Raw genomic sequence first — 22183 nt, forward strand, 5'->3', positions numbered from 1 at the left:
AAAGTTCATTCATGGCTCACAGATAAAGGCAACCCAGATCATTTGGATAGTTTCATAGCCTGAGGTGCCAGGGATATTATCATACATTTTCCCTATACTCATTAATATTGCAGATTCTTCCTGTTTATTATGTCCCCATCTTTCAAACCTTGTTTTTAACACAGGAGAATACTTTCATGATACTCTTGCACATGTACTTCTAATCTGTGTCATGTCATATTTGCTATAGAACCCAGAATGAAGTAAAGCTTAGGCTGACATTTCACACATTGTATCCAACTACCATTGCACACAATGCATCTGAGTTGCAGGAGAGCACTGTCTGACATCCACCTGTAATAACTTATTAACGTGTACATCTTTACAGCAAATTTGAGGGTCTATGAAGTTTGGTTTAAGTTTCCAAGAAAGTACTAATAGTACTAAGTTTTTGTGTGTACACAAACTGCTACACACCTATGCAGATTTGGTTCTTTGCATAGCATTTCTCTGCAAAGCATCTACAGTGCTATGCAATACCAGATTAATGATTCGCTGAATCAAGCTTCACACGTATAATTTATATATTGAATATCAAATATCCAGGAAGTTCCATTGACTGTTCAATTGAATAAGAGGAGCCAACCAGTTCAAACTCCTCTAAACTGTTCATAATTTATACAATCAGTCAGGCAGTTGGTTAATCTCAGCTCAAGCTATACAGCTGTCATCCTTATTCTCCTCGTCAGCTCCGGACTACGGTCTGTACAATTACATACAGTCATTCAGGCACAGCTGTTATTAGCTGAGGTTGTGCATAGCTGACATCCAGTTCATATACTGTATTGTATAAAGGAAGTGACATGAAGTAGCTGTTGTTAGCTAATATGGAAGTACTAACTGACCAAAGCCATACTGCTGGTTTCATAGCATTCTATATAGTGATTCAAACACAGCTGCCTTGCCTCTGATGTCACAGCAGTTGAAAAAGTTGTCTTCAGTGGTTTTGTCGTTTTCTAGAAATCTCCTCTTCTAGGGTAGAACATTTTACAAAACTTGTGAAGAGCAGTTTACAGATCAAGTCCTATACAGGTAGCTCATCTGAAGCAGTCTCGCTGATCAACCAGATGGAGCCAGTTTGATTACACTTGGAAAAATCAGGCACAGACTTGGTCATCAACGAACTGTAAATCAACAAAACAAAATAAAATGTTAGATTTTGATACATAAATATGCAACTAACAGAGGTACATCAAATTTTAAAGGAGCATTCTTAGTACCAAAACCTTAGTGTGACATTACACCTTTTGTTATGCATCAATTCAGCTTAAACTTCAAACATGGAATGGGTATTGTAGGTATAAATCCCTGCATGGTATTCAATTAAAAGGAAATTTACTCTCTCACATGTACAGTATGCCAAAGCAAAAATATGATTTTAGTGTGATACCAAATTAGAGCAAATGTGATGAGCAAATACTGTACAAAGGCTTTTGTTTTATCAAAGCTAATGGCAATGAGAGGAGATTATATTCCCTTCAATATTCCATGATTTATGCAAACCTTGAGGCACAATTTGAGTTCAAATTAATTAATTTATTTTTGGGATTTTCACTATGATATAAATGACCACATACAGAGGTACAGAAGAGCAATCAATAGACTGACAACCATTTAATACAAAATTAAAATTGTGCAGTTTGATGGTAACAACTGTCAGAGAAAATGCCATTTTATTTTATGAAATGTGAGTATTCAAAGCAAGATGCAATTTGATGAAAATTCTAGAACAATTCTAGGCAAAACTGCATGAAGACAATGAAACAAGGCAAGTGATTCCAGTGGTGTATTGTCTCTTAAGGCATTGAAACCTACTGCCAAAGGTTCCCAGACAGTAGTATCCCACTATCACTGCCACACACACCCATATACATACACACAAACACCCACCCAAAAGAAACAAGGGGAAATGGGAAAATTACATTTATGTTAACTAAAATGATTGAATTCTACTAGTTCTACATATATTTGTTGTCATCTAAATCTTTTGAAGTGACTTTAGTAAACAACCCAAAACTATCTGGTTTAATATAAAATCTTTCCAATGAAAGTAGGGAACCATACTGTAAAACTTGTTTGGATTCTCTGAGGCCCCTCTCACCTTATTGATACAAACTCAATCTTGAGATGAAGAGCAAATGAAACATCAATAATTTGAAGGCAAGTAAAAGCAGATAAACTGACACGAGAGGATGGACCGCATTAAAGTTCAGCAAAGCAGTCAAATTTCGACAAATGGCAAATGTCTTACTTGATGATGATTCCAATTTATCTGTCTTTGTATTACAAATTTGGATATATACTTTTTGTTTCAAGATTCTCAAGAATCTTTCCTCTGTTTACTAATGCTGACCTCTAATTTACCTATTCAGTCTTTCCACTGGGGCCCACCTCCAGAATAACTACCAGTAATATCAGCACCACTGAAATCAAAGCCAGGATTCTGAGGGAAGAATTAAACCAATGAAACGATAACAAGTCTAGCTGCTCTAAAACAAATAAGACAACTCTTATTAAACTTAACCTTAATTTTTTAGAAACATTGAGTACTTTCTCTCCTGCTTTACCCTATTACACCGTTACAAGGAACTTCACACAGTATGATACTATGATATTTCCACTATTGCATGTTAAATAAGGCTGCTGTACCCAGCAACTTTGGGCAACAGTTGCTGTTTGGATGTGTGTTAAATTCACGGTTGGGGTTTAAATCTGAGTCTCACCAAAGTAAGCTGTTAGGATGTGGGTTAAATTCAGGGTTGGGATCAAGTAAGAGGAGAATATTGTTTCTACAAACAACCTTATGTTTACCAACACATCAGCTGTGAGTAATATTGCACATGTAAAGGTATAGTTCAAAAGTGAAACATAAATTACAGTGCTAGCATTAGAAGAAATACATACATATAACCTTGTTACCATGAAAGTATGCACTTACCAACCCTACAAGGTCCATTTTTGCAAACTATTTATTCTAAAATACTGATCAACTTTTAAAAAAAAAAACAGTCCAGCTAACTGTTAATATTTCATTCTCATCATAAGGAATGTTTCAAGTAACAATTATTAATCTTAATTTTCGTTTTTTTTAAAACATTTATCATGTACAAAAAAAAGTCATCAGTTTCACCTACCCCCTCCCTCAATAAATCTGAAAGACCAAAATGGTTAAGCCATAATCAAGCTTTTCCTTACTATTGTTATTAGAACATTTTGCCTTTAAGTGAGACACAAATTCTCTTATATGTGACCTTTCTCAAGAACATAGATTAACTTGGATGTTTAGAACCTCCTGTAAAGTAAAATACTTTTCAGAATTTCTCAACAAATTAAAATGTATATAGAGGTTATAAACAAAAGGTTTGACAAGATAAGCCCTTCGTAATGGTCCATCATCATTTTGGAACTAACCTCTTTCTGAAACCTTTCTAATGTCATTTTCTTCTCCATATCATCAAAGGTTAAAGGGTCAGCTTTATACTGGTCAACAAAAAGAGATGGCCAACAGTTGTCGGCAGATCTTCTGGATTTTACCAGCATGATCTGTACCTTTTTTCTGTCCTCTGAAAATAAGCAAAGAGGAACAGAAAATGAATACTTTTGCTGTCTTATACTGGTCATAGATACTTATACATGGTGGATGTAAAAGCTGACTTAGTTCAAACTATTTCGATGAAATATAGTTTGTAATTGTCATCTCCTGGTAAAGCAACAGTTTTTATGTGAGTTAAGCTTATATATGAGATTTTTAATATCAAAATGTTGGTATAATTTGTAACTGTGATTATTGTATAAGAAACAGTTCAAATGTTAGGTCACTTCTGAAATTCAGCTTGAACTAAAACGATGCTGTGTCTTCAAGATGATAAGTTTCTGTTACTTATGAAAACAAATTTAGATTAAATTGTGATTCATGGTGTGCATGGTCTGTACCAAGTGAGATGAGAATTATTCCTGAATTTAACTCAAGCATATTCTGATGAACTCGCATGTGATTATCTAGGAGAATTTTGAGACCCACATAGGATGCACAATGTAACCAAATAGAGTTAATTGTAAAGTCATCACACACAGGTTTGGCATGAGTAAGTCATACAGGCAAGATGTAGTGTTCCTTGCATTTTTATCCTTGGTGCAGACAATTTAAGGGAGGGTAGGCTTGCTTTTTAAGGTAGTTTGTGATGAATGCAATTAATCTAAACTCACCTAAGCTCCATAAACAGTCATCCACTAAAACTCTTTCAAAAAGTTCACCCTATCAAAAGAGGGAGCAAAACAAATAATTTAATCATTATAGCTATTTATAAGTCTATGTCCAATGTATAGTATTCTGATCAATATATATCCATGATTTAAATATTATAACTATAAGTCTATGTCAAATGTACAGTATTTTGACCATATGTATTCATGATTAACTGTGCTCTGTGTGTAGTTTGCTTAAATAAATGACTATCATGCTCGTTCAGAGAACTGAACCGATCAGCTGAATAAAATTCATTGGACATATAATTTATTTGACATATATCTCATGAAAGGATTGAATATACTTTGAATGTACCAATTTATGTAATGAATATCAAAATTTCTTAAAGAAACAAATTTGCTTCAATATAAAAGAAATGTGTTAACAGTCCTAACATAGCTCCTTCACACATTTTATTATCAACTGAACGTTCACTTTCAAGTACATGAAGTCGCATGTCAAAGGTAGAAATATTGCATATCACTGTTACGTTACAGACGAAACAATTGTTAACAAATGGATATATCCACTGTGCATTGTAACGTGAACGGCTTGTACATGAGAATGCAAGGATAAATTGCACAAAATATTTTTGTTTTTCAACAATACATGAAATGGTACATAAGACAAACTCCACTGCCATCCTCTACCCTTCTCTCACCCTAATTTCTAAGTCCTGCAGTATGTGTACGCAAACACCACGTCACACCTTCAAGTCACACCTGAAAACGCTTCTCTTTCAAGAGCACTATAAAGTCTATAATGATGGTTTCTAGGAACTTTTAGATTTTATGGTGTTTTGACGTGTTGGTTTTTAGGTTCTAGCTTCAATTGGAATTTTAACTTTTTTGCATTCAAATTGTAGATTTTGTAGTCAATCTGTTTTATTGCTTTACTCTTTAAGCTTCACCGGTGCTTTTAATCGTTTTTCCATCTCATATTCCTGTATATATCTGTATATGGTATTTACTGTTTCATGTCATTGTATATTCTAGATTGTTTGTAAAGCGCACAGATGCATCGCGCGTAGTGCGCTATATAAGAATTTATCTACATACATTATACGTAGAAGACTTTCAGTACTACATATGCGCATGAGGAATGCCTTTTACTGTACCTTGATTTCACCTGCCCTCACTCTGCATGTCAAATGTTTGGGCTTGAAGTCCACTTTGATTTCCTTTGATGTTGTACCTTCTGGGACATTGACCTCTAAGGTTACTTCTTCCATTGTTTGGTACCACTGACCCCAAGGAGTAATACAAGGTACAATGCCACTCTTTTCATCAAAGTTTCCAGCCATCCTCAAATATTGCTCTCCTTTTAAGATATGTTGGAGAAAAGTTATAGGTGAAATACAAAATGGAGCCAAAACCTAATGGAAAAAAATGTGCTACAGTACCATGTGATAAAGCGTTACCTGTAGAAAGATCTGAAACAGAAATATTATAGGGTTCAGTTCCCATAGATTTTTTGAAAATAAAATTTATGACTTTTTCATCCACAAAAAAAGTTAAAAACAATTCCATGGACAGTTTAGGGAAGATGTGTGTATACTTTTGCTTCGGGCAAATTTTCATGAAAAAAAAAGAAACATTTTTCCATGATTGTGGGAACCCTATCATTCTCAGTTACCTAGCTCTGTTCATTTGAACTGGAAAAATGTAGCCAGATAAAGCCCAAGTGCTACAGTAGTTAGGACTATAGTACATCCTGTAGCTTTAAATTTGCATGAAGGTTATTAAATGGAGCTGCAAACACACGTTTCATCGCTGTTTTTGGTTTCTTTATTTAACAAGGTAAACTCAAACCCATTGCAAAAGCTATTTAGGCTGATACTGCCAAGTTTAACATAGCTGATGGGTTACAAAATTGGCTGTAGGCCTAAGTTAACTTTGGCCACTATGGCATGATTAGGCCTACCCATTATTCAAGGCCGTGGGCATGCATACTGCAGGCTAGGCCTAGTCTGAGTACATTATCATATAGAACTTTAATACAGTATATATGCCTAAGTATAACTATAACTTAACTGATCATAAAGTTAGGCCTCAGTCTATCTATCAACCATGAAATATGAATTGTTGGGCTGAAAAATGAATCGGTTCACACTTGTTAAATATTTGCTAAGAGTAAGGCAGCGTTATGCTAAATTAACTTGCAGGAGAACATTAGACTTAAGCCTACCTTGAATGTCGAGATATTTTATATTCCTTTTTATGGTACCGTACGTGAAGACCATAACATGTACAACAAGGGTCATCAACCTCTCCGATGTTGTGATCGCGAAAACTGTAGCGGAACAGGTCTTACTATGACTGGAACGTGAGCAAAAATTCCATGCTTGCGACGAACAGTACCGTACATTAGCATAGCACATGGATTACTACAAGATTGGGACAGCCATTGCTTTCATTTACCTTTTTGGCTTCTTCTTGGTTATGTTGATTGAACTTATCATGTGGCTGTTTATATGAAGAAGGGAACTGCTCGGTGTTAAATAATTACAAAGGTTTGAAATTTGTTTAGCTTGTTTTCGTAGCCCATATCAAGTAATGTAGGGTTTAGTTCCACTACATTCAAGAGTAGACAGTATCGTCTTGTTGGATATGTATTATGTTTAGAGGTTTAGCAACTGTTTTACACATATAAGTCTACGCTGTTCTCTAAGTTACATATGCCGTTCTGGGTTGATAGGAAGCATAGGCGAAATAGCCTTCTATTCACTGCCAAACCCAGGCCTAATCCAGACCCATCGCCACAGAATCCTGTCTTTCTGTAGCTGCATTGTAACTGAGTGGCACCATACAATTGCTTGCTATAAATTAAATTATAAACCTGGCAAACTATGGCATTTCTGGGTATTAAAAGTTCACAAAGTACAAGAAGAAAGAAAGCATCCAAATTGCTACTAATTGTACTGTAATGGCACAGAGTTACAGTATCATAAATTTACTATCACTCTCAGATATAACTGTACAGACTACAGTGACCTTACAATTCATTCATTTACACATTTCTGAATAAAAGAATCTAGATGGCATATTTTCAATTGTCTATGCCCATCAGATTCAAACTTTATTGCTTGTTGATCCCAATTTTCACCTTCATTATATTAGCAACACTCCAGCAATGGATACTGGATAGGGAAGGAGGTATTCCCCTCCCCTTCAAGTATTTTGTATGATGAAGGATGCTTAGCCTTATTCACAAAGTGAACTTTTGAAGAACAGTTATACTGTATGTTCAAAATATGTCCACTTTTCTTCCACAGTTAATTGTAATATCTTTTTTCTTAGATGATTTGGCGACCCGCCAACATTTTGATGTGGCAACCCTTTATAAATGGTTGTGGCCCCCACTTTGATTACCTGAGGTCTATTCTACAGTAGACTGTATACTTGAAGAGTTGATTGCCAAGAAAATTAAATGAGACAGTACTACTGTGTGATCTACAGTACCTTATTGCTCTAAAAGACCAGTTTTGGCACTTTGAAACTATAACAAAATCCGTGTGTGTTATATTCCTCTGCAGAAATATAAACTGTGCAAAGTTCTATGAAATGGCTACTGCAACAGGAGAGGGTAACATTCTAGCAGCTGACGCAGAGGTGGCAGCTTTGGAACGATGTTTGAAAGTCTTGAAGACGGCCAAATCAGATACAGAGATTTTCGCTGCTCTGTTACTGGTGAGCTGAAAATGTTATAAATTAAACCATGTGCAGCTATATTTTTTATTTTTTATCAAGAAGGGTTAAAGTTTAAGGATCATTAGTTTTGTTGAGCAATTCTGAATTGATGTACTGTAACATTCAGCCATGCTCAGTGCAACTTTGGCAAGACTAATTTGAAACCTTTATAGTAGTTTACTATGTGATGGTAGCTAGGAAAAAACTGCTGGTGTATAGAGGCGATATAAAGAAATATAAAGAGAAGCATGGCTCATTGGTACAGAAAGTCAGTTAACACTGCATTGCATGGATTGTATCACCATGAAAGGTTTTGAATACAAAGATTGTGACCAATTTACAAATATCATGATGTTCCAAAACTCTCAAAGAAATTTGGATAAGGACCTTATGAGCTTTTGTAAGTCTGTGGCCATTTAAGAATTTCTCCAGCAGTTTGTGTACCACTAAGGTGTACAGTATGTAGTTCCTGAAACTGTATTGACTGTAAAGTCAAATTGACAATACGTATGTCAGTCTGTGTGTATGTTTACACATATTGCATTGACATTGTACTCTGAAAACAGCCGGACAAATTTGTCAGGAGGGGGTCTTTTTGAAGTATTAACCATATCGTTGCACTTGGTCATTAGCTCTAGGTACAGGTTTTTTTAAATTATTCTGGTTATTGTCAGACATTGGAGACACTTGTAATTAAGTCCCCACTAATTAGAAAGTGCTACTGTGCACCATGCATGGTGGAACCCTGAGGTACAGGTCTATTTGTTTTTATTTATATCCAAGCATCTTAATTTCTTGGTTTCTTTCTCTCTGTCTTCTTTTGTCATAGATTACAAAACTGGCGAGAGCAGAAACTATGACATCGGAGGACCGGGGAAAAATCTTTAAAGCTGTTGGCTTTCAGTTCATCAACAGGTTACTCAATACAGGTCAGTTAAGAATCACATTACAGCAGCAAAACAATTTGTTGCTATACGTCAAACAGTTTTAGACATCCAATAGCCATCTGCTGGAAGTTACCTCTATAAAAGAGGCCTGTATCAAGTTGACAGTGTCAGTTTTTACCTCCAGCCACTTCATTTCAAAAGATGTGAATATTTCAACAAATGTATTCAAAGAAATATCTCAACTTGTTACATTTATGTTTGGTCACTGATTACTTTAAGCACATTGAGTGCAAAATTCAGAACTGAGTGCAAAATTCAGAACTGTAAACTTTTTAAAGCTTCTATATACATTAAGAACAAAGGTTTTAACTGAAATTTTTTAGTCTATAACCTGCAAGATTAAACCCCTTTTAAGACAAAGACTTTCATTGTTTTTTTTCCTTGTGCACCTGCTGCTGTCAGAATCTGTTCCAGAGGATTGTGATCAGCACATGTTCCAATCATTGGCTTTAACTCTCCTGGCCTGCTTCAGCACAGATCCAAACCTAGCTCACCATCCAGAATTACTTGCTAAGATTCCATTTCTATCAGAGACAATACTAATTCCCAGGTAAGTCTAACTTGAGTTTGACCAGGAAGGGAGAGGCAATGGGGAGCATGTCACAATTTGAAGATCATCAGGTTATCTAAGGGCATGCTACTGCTACGAAGAAATACGATTATAAATAGATGTGTATTGTACATGACCAAACTTGAAAACCAATTCAAGCAAACTTTATAACTTTTAGTGACTAAGAAATCCTTCTTACAAAATTCTGTAGTATTTGGACAGATTTTCTAAATATTCAATCTTGTTTGGTCTTCAGGCTATCAACGTCAGATGTTTCTGTTCATGAGAAGGCCATGATAAGTGACGCATACGATATATTGCAAGCAGTGGCCACATCTGAGGGAGGAAGAAAGAGATTATGTGAGGAGTTGTCTGATTCACTAGTCATTGTCATCAAAGAACAAATATTTGGTAAGAGTTTTTTTGCTGGAAAAGTATAATTACAATAGTTTACTATCTTGTCTTTTGTTAATATCTCATATATACTAGCTAATTATTATGATTGTGATGATTATTAAAGATCATTAGTAGTTAGCCCCGAATATGCCAAAAATGTTGAATAATGGTCACTCATTGCTTCAACTTATCAAGCATTTCACTTCCAACATCAAATTGTTTTCCCTCTCTGAAACGTTGAAAATTGATAGTTTAAATGTTTCTGAATTTCCATAAAGTAATTTGAAGATGCAGAACCAACAGGAAAGTACTTTGGAAAACTTCCAGTAGTACAGTAATTAGCAGGCTAAAATTTTGGGCCAATAATGATAACCTTTAACCTCATAGTTGGAATCCACACCAGGACTTTAGGGGTACAGTAGTATTGTTTGATATTGATTAAAATCTCCAAATTTGAGAATTAATGCCTCTAACAGCAATAAATCACACAAGACAAAGTGAATGAAAGTGTAAACAAATAGGTCTAATAGAATTTTATTCATGAACAGAGTATACAATAGTCACACTTGTGGTCAAAGGATATCTTTAGAGACAAATTAGCCTCAGTCCTGTCAAGGGCTTCAATCCGTAGTCACAGGTACTGTAGTGGGGAAAGAATGTATACATACAAACATACATACATACATACACGCATACACCCACACACACCCATAAAAAGCACACATGCATGTATATAAAATTATACCTGCTTAACTTAGCCTCCCCTATAAATCTGTAACAGAAAGATTCTACTGGTAATAATTAACTCAATTGCTTTCTGGTCTTTTTTTTTAATATCTAGACAATATAAATATATATGTATAAATATTTTTTTGGGCCACGCTTGGTATCTATATTGGTAACATTCTTGTGCCAATTCGAACATATTTGAATACACTAAGGTCAAAACCCTTTTACTACAGTAGTCATGATAAGTCCATACAAAAATAAACTGAACAGTATAGTGCAATTACTAAATGAGTCTTTTAACTGCTCGTAAGAAATAAAAGCTTTGACTCTTTGCTTGAGTTCTTTCTCAAGTTTAATAGCAAATTTTTAACTTTTTATATAAAAAATTTCATTCTCATTTCCGTGTTTGTATTTTTTTTTACTGAAGATGAAGTACTTGAGATGAAAAATTAAGAAATTATACGGGTGATTCGAAGAAAAATGATACCCGAAGCATATGTCATTCTTCGAAAATATAAACTGACTGCCAAAAATAGCTTGCTCCACATCTAAAATGAAGATATAATAGGGCAATCCCAAAACAGATGCAACAGGGTCTCATCATAGCGACCACAAAAGTGACATCGTGGGTTATCGATTTGCCCTATTTTATGACGGTAGTGGTTTGTTCCAATAATGCGATGGAGGAAGGCAAACATAAAATGTTGCATTTTGGAATCTCTGACAGAGTGAATAAACTGGGGGATAATCACTAAAGCTATCAACAATATCCTCGTTAACCTTCACAAGTCCATCCTTCCATGCTCTAGGGATAGAGGAAGTAATTCCATAGTAAACAGTAAATGGACAATAATGTACAGTAATCTATACTCCACTTTGAAACACAGTATTGGCAATGGACAATTGTCATTGTCAAACAGATGCTTCACCTGCCTAATCCCTTTTTGGAACATTGAGTTGTATATACCACCTTATTGTTAATTTTAATAAACAAATTGTTCCAAATTATCTGTTCACCATAATTGGAATTAGGCATAATAAAAGAGTGCAATGGCCATGCATGGCAGACGTCATTAATGAATGCATTACTGATATGAATGTCGTCTATTTTATAATTACATTTAAACAAAAGGGATTTGCCGTACTCTTTCAAATGAAAATCGAAACACAGTTTCCAGAAGTTATCGCTACTGTCGTTATATCTGTATACCCAGGTACACTTAAGACTATGAATAAAGTAATTAGTATGTGTGACTTTTAGTCCACCTGATATAGTACCAATCATAGGGGAACGGCCAATAGTTTCCCACTCTAAATGAAATATAATGGCATCCAGTTCTTTAATTAACTCATGTGGGGGATTTGGGAGAATTTGAAAGAGATAAACCAACTGTGAAAGACCGTGTGTTTTTACAATGGTAACTTTTCCAAATTGGAGTAAGGTCCCTCTGCGACCAGACACCCAGTAATCATTTGAGCCTCGAAAGCTTAGGAGTGGAATTCAATATAAAAAGGTCTGATCTGTTATTGGTAAATGAGACGCCCATTAAAGCAACAGGACCATTAGACCAGTTCAACCCAAAAATGTTACAGAACCATGGCTCCTTCTGTGTCTGTTTACCTAGTGGAAAAAGGGAAGATTTGTCCAAATTGACTTTTAGACCTGTCGACTTCTCAAAAGTACTAATAGTTTCTTTCAAAGAACTATAATTACCGTCTAAAAGGATGGTCGTATCGTCCGCATATTGTAAAATTTTAATGTTGTTGTCAAATAGGGATATACCATTGATAGCAATATTATCATTAACACACAGTGTGAGAACCTAAGCACATATTAGAAATATAAGTAAGGCTTAAGGGACAACCTTGGCACACTCCACGCGATATTTTAAAATCAAGGCAAGAGTATCCATTGTTAGGCTGGAGGATGCGACGAGTTTAGTCCTGGCATTATTAGACACATTATCCCTTTTACTGTAATACTAAACCATATACTCATATTTGCAATATTTCATTCAATATCTACTGGTATCTTTCCTGACAAATTAAAAGTTGCAAAAGTTATTCCTATTATTCCTATAAAAAAGGTTGACAGTAGACTTACATGGTGTGATCACATTTCATTCGTTTGCAAAAAAATGGCCAGAAACTTGGGTATGTTATCCAAATTAAAACACTTTCTGCCAAAACACATACTGAAAATACTGTATCAGACTTTAGTTCAACCTCATCTTAATTATTGCTCAGTTTATATGGTCTGCTACACAGGAAAGTAATCTTAATCCCTTCAATATTCTGTAGAAAAATGCTATTCGTCACATTTCGCAGGCTAAACCACGTGACCACACCAATCCACTGTTTAAGAATTCTGGACTTCTAAAGTTTAAAGATGTGATAGATCTTAATCTTGCCACGTTTGCATACAAGGCTGCGAATAGGCTTTTACCTACTGTAAGGCCTTTCAATACTACACTTTAAGGCCAAATACTTATCTCCATAGCTACCAAACATGCTCAGCAAACAATTTCTATTACAATAGGTATTAAAGGACAATAGGTGGACTTTCCATCAAGCGCCGAGCAAGTAAAACGTGGAACAATATATCTGATCAAATCAAATCAAGCCCATCTGCTAAGGTCTTTAGACGTAATTTAACCAAATCTTTTATTGAATCTTATTGATTATATTATTATTATTACGTATTTGCTATAATTCAATTTATCATGTTTATCACATTATTATGATGTTATTATGTTTACATCATGCTTAAATGTATATCACATGTATATAGATGACACGTAATTAATATGTAAATACTTCTAATTGTAAACACCTCTTTTCTTTTCACAGGGAGTCCTCTGCATTGTTAAACCATGTATAGGTTTTCAGAGGACTTCCCCCTCACATTGTATTTTTGTGAGAAAACAAATAAATCAAATCAAAATCAAATCAAAATCAAATCAAATCAAATCAAATGATTCTGGCAGAATTGTTACAATACAAAGTTTTAACCCAGTTTATGAAACTTTCCCCAAAACCAAAGAATCTTAGAGAGGTGAAAAAAATTCCCATTCCACACAATATATGTTTCATTGTCTAATGTTTCATTCTCTCTTCCACCTACGTAATTAATCAATTATCACCCAAGCTTGAAAACACATGAAAAATATGATGCGAAAATATGTGTTTACAGATAATGCCATAATAACTCAGCGGTGGGAATAATTACGAAAGACAGTTATCGATGGAGGCTTTATAGTTGTTACAGATTCAAACTTGGGTTGCTGGTATGAATGCGAGAGTTTTGAATGCGAGAGACATACATAATGTATATAAATATATATATATATATATATATATATATATATATAAAATATATACATACACAGTCTGTCCAAAGTATCTCTTTTGAGATTTGGCTTTAGGAATCACAAACGATTTTGAGTTGGTTAGCATACTGTACTAGGGAAATATTGAATAATGTATCCACTAAAACATTTCTTAGGCCACGTATTCAAGAAACTGATCTAGATTTGTGGAAATGTTGTGAAAAATATGATGCGAAAATATGTGTTTCCAGATAATGCCATAATAACTCAGCGGTGAGAATAATTACGAAAGACAGTTATCGATGGAGGCTTTATAGTTGTTACAGATTCAAACTCGGGTTGCTGGTATGAATGCGAGAGTTTTGAATGCGAGAGACATACAAAATGTATATAAATATATATATATATATATATATAAAATATATACATACACACAGTCTGTCCAAAGTATCTCTTTTGAGATTTGGCTTTAGGAATCACAAACGATTTTGAGTTGGTTAGCATACTGTACTAGGTAAATATTGAATAATGTATCACTTTAACATTTCTTAGGCCACATATTCAAGAAACTGATCTAGGTTTGTGGAAGTGTTGTATTGGATCAAATCACATTGTGACATTTGTAAAAAGTTTTTGTAATTTATGCCATCTGCTGACAGAGATCAAACTGCACTTGGTCATTGAAATATTAGATATTCTCCGTTCATTTGACATATTTTCATGTATTGTTTTGATGATAAATGAGATACATTATGTACAACCCATGGTCCTGGTGTTTCCAATAGGTTTGGATCGAAAAATTGTCCGGCCCAAAGAACCACAAACTAAGGTTCAATTCGGGTATATCCCACCCAGTAAACATCATTAATAACCAGTGCTGTACAGAATGGGTGACGGGAGGGGGGGGGGGGGTGGATAGTAGCCATTGGCTCCTAAATGAGTAAAAGTTAGGCGCCAGCTTTTAAAGCTGGTCTGATAACCATGATCAGTGTTGCAACTCAAACATAAATGAGGTGCAAAGTGGACTGTAAGGAATAAAATATTCATAATACCAGGATAACAAATCCCTGGTAATACCGTAATCTGATATGAAACATAAACCAATCACGAACCAGGGTTTTACTGGGATTTTGAAATGTGTGTCCCAGGGGCGCATCTGCTCGAAAATTTGAAACTTGCGTCCGCCCATACACTCCTGTGATTAAACCTCAAGCCAAAGAGCTGTTATATGACCTTTATGTTCCTTTAAAGCCAAGTAAAACATTACTAGATCCCATTGCTGTCACTTATGGACTAAATACTGTAGTATGGTAGAGGTCTATATACACACAAACAATGAAAAAATATTTGCAGTACATATCGAACAAATGTATCAATCAGAATGATCACCATAGCTGATGTTTATCTTGTCCCAGATGGTAGACTTAGCCCAAGCTGAATAGAATGCACTGAATAAATTTCCTATGTACCGTAGGCCCCAAAAAAATATACTCTGATTCTGATCAGCTGATCTTAAGGGCTCAGAAGTAGCAGTTTCCATCCCCTAAAATATCCTTTCTGACCCGCAAGCTACATCTATTCGCATTTGAAATTAGACTGTGGTGATGATTTTCTGTAATATTTAAAGATTAATAGATGCAATTTAAAAACAAAAGATATCAATTGTGATGTGATCCCAAAGCTACTGTAGTAAGTACGTTAAATTTCCCAACATTTCGGCCCATACAGCCGGTGCACAATTCTCGGTTAACCGGTTTCAATAACGTGAGCGGATGAGAGCCATTCAAAGGCTTCTCCAGATATATGGAAAAGCAGGTGGGACATCAGTCTATAGGAGTACTCCCCACCATGCAGGATTTTGCCATTAATTCATATTTTTTACAGTCCAGGTACTGTGTATGCAGGTGCGACAAGCGTGTTCAAACCTTTATGCCATACTTTTTTTTGTACTGAAGAGAAAGAGAGCAGGTCGTAAAATTTTTCGTCACTCCATGAACAAACCGAAACTATAATGAAACCAACCATATAGACTTTGAAATGACATCTCCAGAGCCATCGAGACCAGGGTGGGGGCGGAGGCATGGCCCCCCATAATTTTCAGAGAATGATTTTCAAATATACCTTTTTTAACATGTAAAGTTGGTGAATTTTGACAACTTTTGTTTTGGCCTCAGGCTGTCTTGCCCGCCCCCCAACCCCAATACGAAATCTGTTTGGTGCTTAGGAACCTATGTTCTTAACCACCGACTTGAAACAACCTGATACATACTTTCATTCTTCAGCAAAGCACAACGCTTCTGTGCATTCAGACCAATATCAACAGGGACAAAATATAAAAAAATATATAGGAATATAAGATAAGGCCCTGCCAACAAAAACAAAATCTGTGTTGTACGTTCCATATAGGGATTCTGCAGTTTACCATGATTTTCCCATAACACATGCATAATCTGTAAACTTACTTGTGAATATAAGAAAATACTAGTCTACTAATCACCCATGTTTGATCAATATAATTTGTTTGTTAAAATCAGTGGCAAAAAATCCACAATCACGTATCATGCAAACCCCAATGCTGGTACCCAGGCTAACACGCTCTGATTTGGACAACTGAATGTCATTCAAGAGAAGTCATCATTTCATGATATTCTATGAAACAAATTATCTGATGATTTGATTGGCTGATAGTCAGCTGCTAACATTCTGCTCAAGATCTTTCGATACCCAGATAACACATACATCATCCGACAAACTTTTGCTCTGTTAAAGCAGGTATCATTTGTGTTGTGGTGTGCTGTTTGCAGTCCTTACGGGATGCTACGTACGTACAGGGTACAATGGATGGGCCATCTGTAAGTAGGCTGTCAGCTTTCAAACCAGAAGGGTTGAAGCAAAATCAAAAGGATTGATGATACCCATGCCTCCTGTTACTTAATAGTAACAATGACAGGGAAGGGGATATTCTCTACTGTCAACTTTGACCTAACTTACTACAACCAACTACATACATTGAACTAGTCCATATTAAGAGGGGAGTAGATTGTACCCCCATCCTCCCATTGGTACTGTATACTCATAATAACAGTATCCATACAAAGGAGTGCAAGGGCAATGTGGTACACAAAGGAGAAAGCTTTTGTAAATGTGTAACAAATCTACTCTGCACTCATCAAAATGAATAAAATAATTCAATTTTTGAAATAAATGTATGGGACCAGTAGGGGGGGGGGGAGACAACAGAGTGAAGGATTTAGCTCTATGGTAGTCAATCTGCAAGTGTCTCGCTATTTCTTGATGTGTTCATACAGCTTTACTGATTACAACCCAACAGACAATATCTTTGTGTCTCTTAATGATGAACATGTACAAGTCATCAAATTGAGGAAAGATGTTAAAGATAAATGGCTGATGACCTATAAATGATCACAACTGGTTTCATATAATGACAGTATAAATTAAGTATACCAATACCATATGATCAATTCTTCAAGTCCTTGTATGGTAAGGTCAAAATGGAATATTCATTAGTGGGAGGTGGTGTAGGGACTAATTCCAGGAGAAGCAAGAGTTGGCAAAAAGAACATGTGCACACTCTGAAGGCTCTTGGAAGTATGTTTATGTCATCAACATGTTCTGTGACATGTCACAATAATAAGATACTCGTGACCAGACCTGAAGTAGGCAGGGTCACACAGTTATATCGTACAATGTGAGCATATAAGGTTTTCATCAGAGAGTTCCCAGCGACTGCATGCAGTATAGTCAACTGGTACAGTACAGGAATATGCCTATACCCCTTAACAGCACAGTGCACATACAATACTACACAGCTTCTGTTCATGGTGTATATTGACAATGTAAAACAGAATGACAGGAAGGTAACAGATATATGCAAACTGCAAATATGAAAATAGTAACACTCGATATACCGTACAGTACATCTGTTATCCATGTAAGGCATAGAACAGAACACTATTAAGGATTATTAGCAAGGCTGGTTCCCCACAGTGGTTGTGGTTCATAAAGCTTTTATGTGTATACATGATTTAATTTTTTTATCACAAAGTACTTTCATCATGATGCAGGGAATGAGTTTATGTTCAAGTTTGTTTTGTGAAGCAGTTTTGAAGGCTCTTAAATTTGTCTCTAATAAAATACTATGGATCCTGTGTAAAGAAAGTGTGATACATATTTGATTTTGTGTAGTAAATTTGACCATTTTGTGTAGAAAATTTTGTGATGCAATACTGGATTAATTTATTCCTTTTAAAATTTACCTTTTACTTTCTTCACCCAAGGTCATGACAGAAGTCTGTCTATTCTATCCAGTCTTCTCTACCATAACAGTGATGACATGTGGATGTTTCATTCAGATCTATTGAGCAGTCTCTTTCAAAAGCTAGCTGTAGATTTCCATCAATTTCAGGTATTAATATTTTCATTTCATTTGCAAATTTTCGGGGAGGATTGAAAATTTGTGAAAACGTATGCGTGACTGACATCACAAGAGACCCATGTGGTGTCTATTTGATGCGAGTATGAGCAATACTGCCGACAGAGCTGTGAAGCTGTCCAATCAAGTGACGTAGGGAGAAGACACAACAAGTAGTTAATAGTTACCTATCCTGCCTGCATAATATAACTGTACTGTTAGTAATGGACTCATTACAATACAATCAATGAAATTCATCTAGTCCCCAAAATTTGATTTCTTCACACAGAATAGATAAAATACAAGACAATTCAAACTCTTTAACTTCTCAAGACATTGTGTTTCATAAGTTTTAAAATCATACCAGGGCATATATAGGACGTCAAATTTTTTCTTTCTTCTTTCAACTTTTTAAACAGTATTTTAATGTGATAAAAGTGTGTCCACATTCCAAATGTTTAATTAATGGTTTTTACATTTCTTTGATACAGGATGCAGAAAAGTTCAAAACATGTGAACTATTGACTTCACTTTTGTCGGTCACTTCAACAGTAAGTATAATTTTTCCTGATACAATTTAATATCCATTTCTCCAGTCCATCTCTTTTGTATACCAGAAAAGGTAGAAATTTATTCCATCTACCATTTAGCAGAGAGACAGAACCCTGAGTTACTCACAAAATCGTCAAAACAAGTTTAAACATGTAGTCAGTGTAAAATTCCAGCTGATTCATATGCTAGTATACAATATTTATTGTACTGTAATATTAAATGAATTCACAATATACTGTAATTGTTAACAAAATATATCATTGTTCATGTAATACTGTTTGCAACACTATTATTGTGGATGTTTTATATTATGTTATTATGATTCAATATTATTGTATGATACTATGTAAAACCAGTATAACTATATGCAACAATATTATTGTGGATGTTTGATATTATATTATAATGATACAATATTATTATTGTATAATAGTATGTAAAACCGGTATAATAATATGCAACAATATTATTGTGGATGTTTGATATTATATTATAATGATACAATATGATTCTATGCAAAACTGGTATAACAATATGTTACTGTACAATATTATTGTGGATGTTTGATATTATATTATAATGATTCAATATTATAGAATGATTCTATGTAAATATTATTGTATTATATTATATGATACAATATTATTCTATAATACTATGTGGTTCGGATGCATACCCGGTTGGTTGCAGAACTTCATCATCTGTCCATATTTTAAGCATATTATACCAGTGTTAATGTTATTCGTTATTAAGTTGTTACTGCTCATAATAGTAATAGTGCAATGAAATTCTGTTCTGTGTAATAATATATAAGTAAATGAATAATTCTTCATTTACTTTTATATATAAAAAGCTGAAGTTCTCATGAAATCCTGTCCCTGCCACTTTCTGGGTTGTATGGAATAAAACAGGAGCATGATCACAGTATGCAAGTTACTCTGGCTTCTGATTGGCTCCTCCAACTAAGTTCTGGATTAGCTCAGTTGGTAGAGTACTAGACTTGTAGCCCAGAGATCACTGGTTTAATTACAATTCTAGTCAATAAATTTCTTTGCTTTTTTCATCCACTATAGAATCATAATTATATTAATTATATGTTTTGATGACTTGAGCTGTTACTATTATTTACATGATAGTCTGATATATCCTTTCAATATCTCATCAGGTTCCTGCGGCAGTGCCGGATTGGGCGGTGAGAATACGTGATACGATATCAGGTGTCCTCAGGAACAAGCTAGGTAAGGAAACAAAGGAAATCAAGCTATTATTTGTATCTACAGTAGAAAAAAATAGATAAACTCTATATTGTAGATTTCTTGTATTGAATCATCTTGTTTCTTTAACAACTGCGTAAGGGATGAAATTCATATTAAAGTCATAACCAATATTTTTTCGTGCAGATTGGATCACTTCTTAATTTGATAATTGCAACTGTTCACCCCTTAACGATGATAAAGTCCCGTAATAGTTTAGTATGATTAAATTTTCAAATTATGAACTCCGGTTCAAACATGCGGCTATTTTCAAGTTTGCCTTTTTTTTAATGGTATTCATAATCTATAAGAAATGTCTGGACAAAAACTTAAGCCATGAGAAAGTGTCAGTAGTTACGACAAGATAAACACTCTCCTTGTTTAGAAAAAAATGAAAGACATTTTGAATTTTTTTGATCACCTGCAACTATTTTTGCATTATTTTAAATGATGCTCTTTGATTCGAAGGGTGAAAGAGTCGGTGATTGGCAACTGAACGGAAAAGCTGCTTTGAATAAAAGTGGCTAAAGGTTGATGTATTTTGATAAAGTACATCATGGGTTTCACTGTCTATCTTATATTAACACACAGGTGAGGACCACAGAGATGTGTGTCTACAGTTAGCCGCTACCATGCTGCACCACTATGGTGCTACGTGGGTGCTACAAGGACACCAAGAAGATGAAAAATTCTTCCCGTTACTGGTCAATTTAGCAAGCGTAGAAGTCAGAATGATCCTTGAAACTATGAATCAAGAAAAGGTAAATTGTAACACCATTTTTCATTTTTCTTTGCTTTCTTTGGAGTTTTGTGTAATACTTGTGCACTTGCACTATAAACTAATAGTTCTATTTGTTGCTGTCCATTTCCATAGCAACTGTCAAAGGCGGCAGTACTATGTTGCTGTTTCACCATCTTGGAACGATGTATCCAGCTTATGGTGTGTAACACGGAGGAGATAAATCTTGGAGGGGATGTGATATACCAATTACACACTGTTCTTACTGCAGCCTTTGGAGCAGCCACTTACCACCTAAAATCTGTCACAAAAGAACAGGTCAGAAAATATGATTTATTTAGGGTTTTTTTTCTTGTTATACAAGTCATGCATGCTGTATTAAATCACGAACATGTGAATTTCACTACATCATGCCTCCCCCCTTCCCCCCCCCACCACTACCAGACACACATACACACCTCCAAATTTGACTAGTTGTTCATTCTGAAGAGTGTTGAGCAGATCGTTTACTGTTTACAAATTCCTGTTGCTCCTTTGTATACCTAATTGACCCCTACCCCTTCCTATGGATACTGTAATGATACCTATACTATGGGGGGGGTGCTGAGGTACCTATCAACAGAGGTTACATCCCAACGGATATGTAGTTTTTATTCACTATTAAATTAATCATCTCATTTCACTAACGTTTACAATTGTCTAAGTGAAAAGACTGTCCAAGGTTAAGGGAGGCATCTGTTAGGTTGTTTGGGATAATAAGTTCAGGATAGTGTTATTCGATGCTTTTCTTCTTTTTTTAATCGGACTGCACAAAAAGCCACTGCTTCCTTTCACAATCACAAAACATCAAGCCTTCATCAAAAACCTCTGCTACCTTCCAACACTATCACCGCTATCACACAACCTCGGCTTATGCCTTTCCTTGTCTCTCGTTAATACCTTCACTCATCACTTCACAAAAGCCACATCCCAACCGCCCTAAACCCTTCTACCTTCCTGTCTTCATCTCTAGCTCTATCCTTTAATCATATTAGCAAGTCTTTACATGCCTAAGTAATCCCAGCTTTTTAATCCCCTTAAGCTATCCCTAGGACATTCTTAAGCAGCTTTCTCCTCCTTACTTGCAGACTTCATAACTCTTTGCTCCAAACCTCACAAAAGCCACAGCCCAACAGCCATAAACCCTTCTACTGTACCTTCCTCTCCTGATCTCTCACTCTATCCTTTAATCCTATTAGCAAGTCTTTACATGCCTAAGTAATCCCAGCTTTTTAATCCCCTT

General features: G+C 35.2%; 2 protein-coding genes across 4 annotated transcripts in view; one reads left to right on the forward strand and one right to left on the reverse strand.

Moving 5' to 3' along the window:
* Window positions 1-483: 483 nt before the first annotated feature.
* Window positions 484-6665, reverse strand: LOC139979444 (nudC domain-containing protein 2-like). Of its 2 annotated transcripts, XM_071990231.1 has the most exons (6): window positions 6473-6665; window positions 5403-5605; window positions 4246-4294; window positions 3451-3602; window positions 2404-2482; window positions 484-1163 (listed from the first exon to the last, which is right to left on the reverse strand). In XM_071990231.1, exons 1-5 carry the CDS (start codon window positions 6663-6665, stop codon window positions 2408-2410), a joined length of 672 nt encoding a protein of 223 aa, XP_071846332.1. In that variant the 3' UTR covers window positions 484-1163; window positions 2404-2407. The 2 variants fall into 2 exon arrangements, with proteins under 2 accessions (XP_071846332.1, XP_071846333.1); XM_071990232.1 differs by lacking the exon at window positions 2404-2482.
* Window positions 5944-22183, forward strand: part of LOC139979443 (neurochondrin-like) — a 30127-nt gene continuing 13887 nt past the window's right edge. Inside the window, exons 1-10 of one of the 2 annotated variants that reach the window (XM_071990229.1) lie at window positions 5944-6084; window positions 7821-7974; window positions 8804-8903; window positions 9324-9471; window positions 9728-9882; window positions 18224-18351; window positions 18849-18908; window positions 20075-20147; window positions 20754-20923; window positions 21037-21219. In XM_071990229.1, coding sequence (XP_071846330.1) covers window positions 6017-6084; window positions 7821-7974; window positions 8804-8903; window positions 9324-9471; window positions 9728-9882; window positions 18224-18351; window positions 18849-18908; window positions 20075-20147; window positions 20754-20923; window positions 21037-21219 — 1239 coding nt within the window. In that variant the 5' untranslated portion in view covers window positions 5944-6016. Of the gene's footprint in view, window positions 6085-6656; window positions 6798-7820; window positions 7975-8803; window positions 8904-9323; window positions 9472-9727; window positions 9883-18223; window positions 18352-18848; window positions 18909-20074; window positions 20148-20753; window positions 20924-21036; window positions 21220-22183 lie in introns of those variants that run through there. The other variant, XM_071990230.1, reaches the window with a different exon arrangement.

The sequence above is a fragment of the Apostichopus japonicus genome, chromosome 14, assembly GCF_037975245.1.
Source record: "Apostichopus japonicus isolate 1M-3 chromosome 14, ASM3797524v1, whole genome shotgun sequence".
Taxonomy (NCBI): Eukaryota; Metazoa; Echinodermata; class Holothuroidea; order Aspidochirotida; family Stichopodidae; genus Apostichopus; species Apostichopus japonicus.

Bases quoted from the DNA above. Each gene is read 5' to 3' on its own strand.
- LOC139979444 (XM_071990231.1), bottom strand. From the start codon at position 6,665: ATGTGCTATGCTAATGTACGGTACTGTTCGTCGCAAGCATGGAATTTT. The intron at 5,606-6,472 runs GTAGGCTTAAGT...ATATCTTAAAAG, and splicing joins AAAATATCTCGACATTCAAG to GAGAGCAATATTTGAGGATG. The intron at 2,483-3,450 runs GTTAGTTCCAAA...TTCTTCCCTCAG, and splicing joins TAGAAAGGTTTCAGAAAGAG to AATCCTGGCTTTGATTTCAG.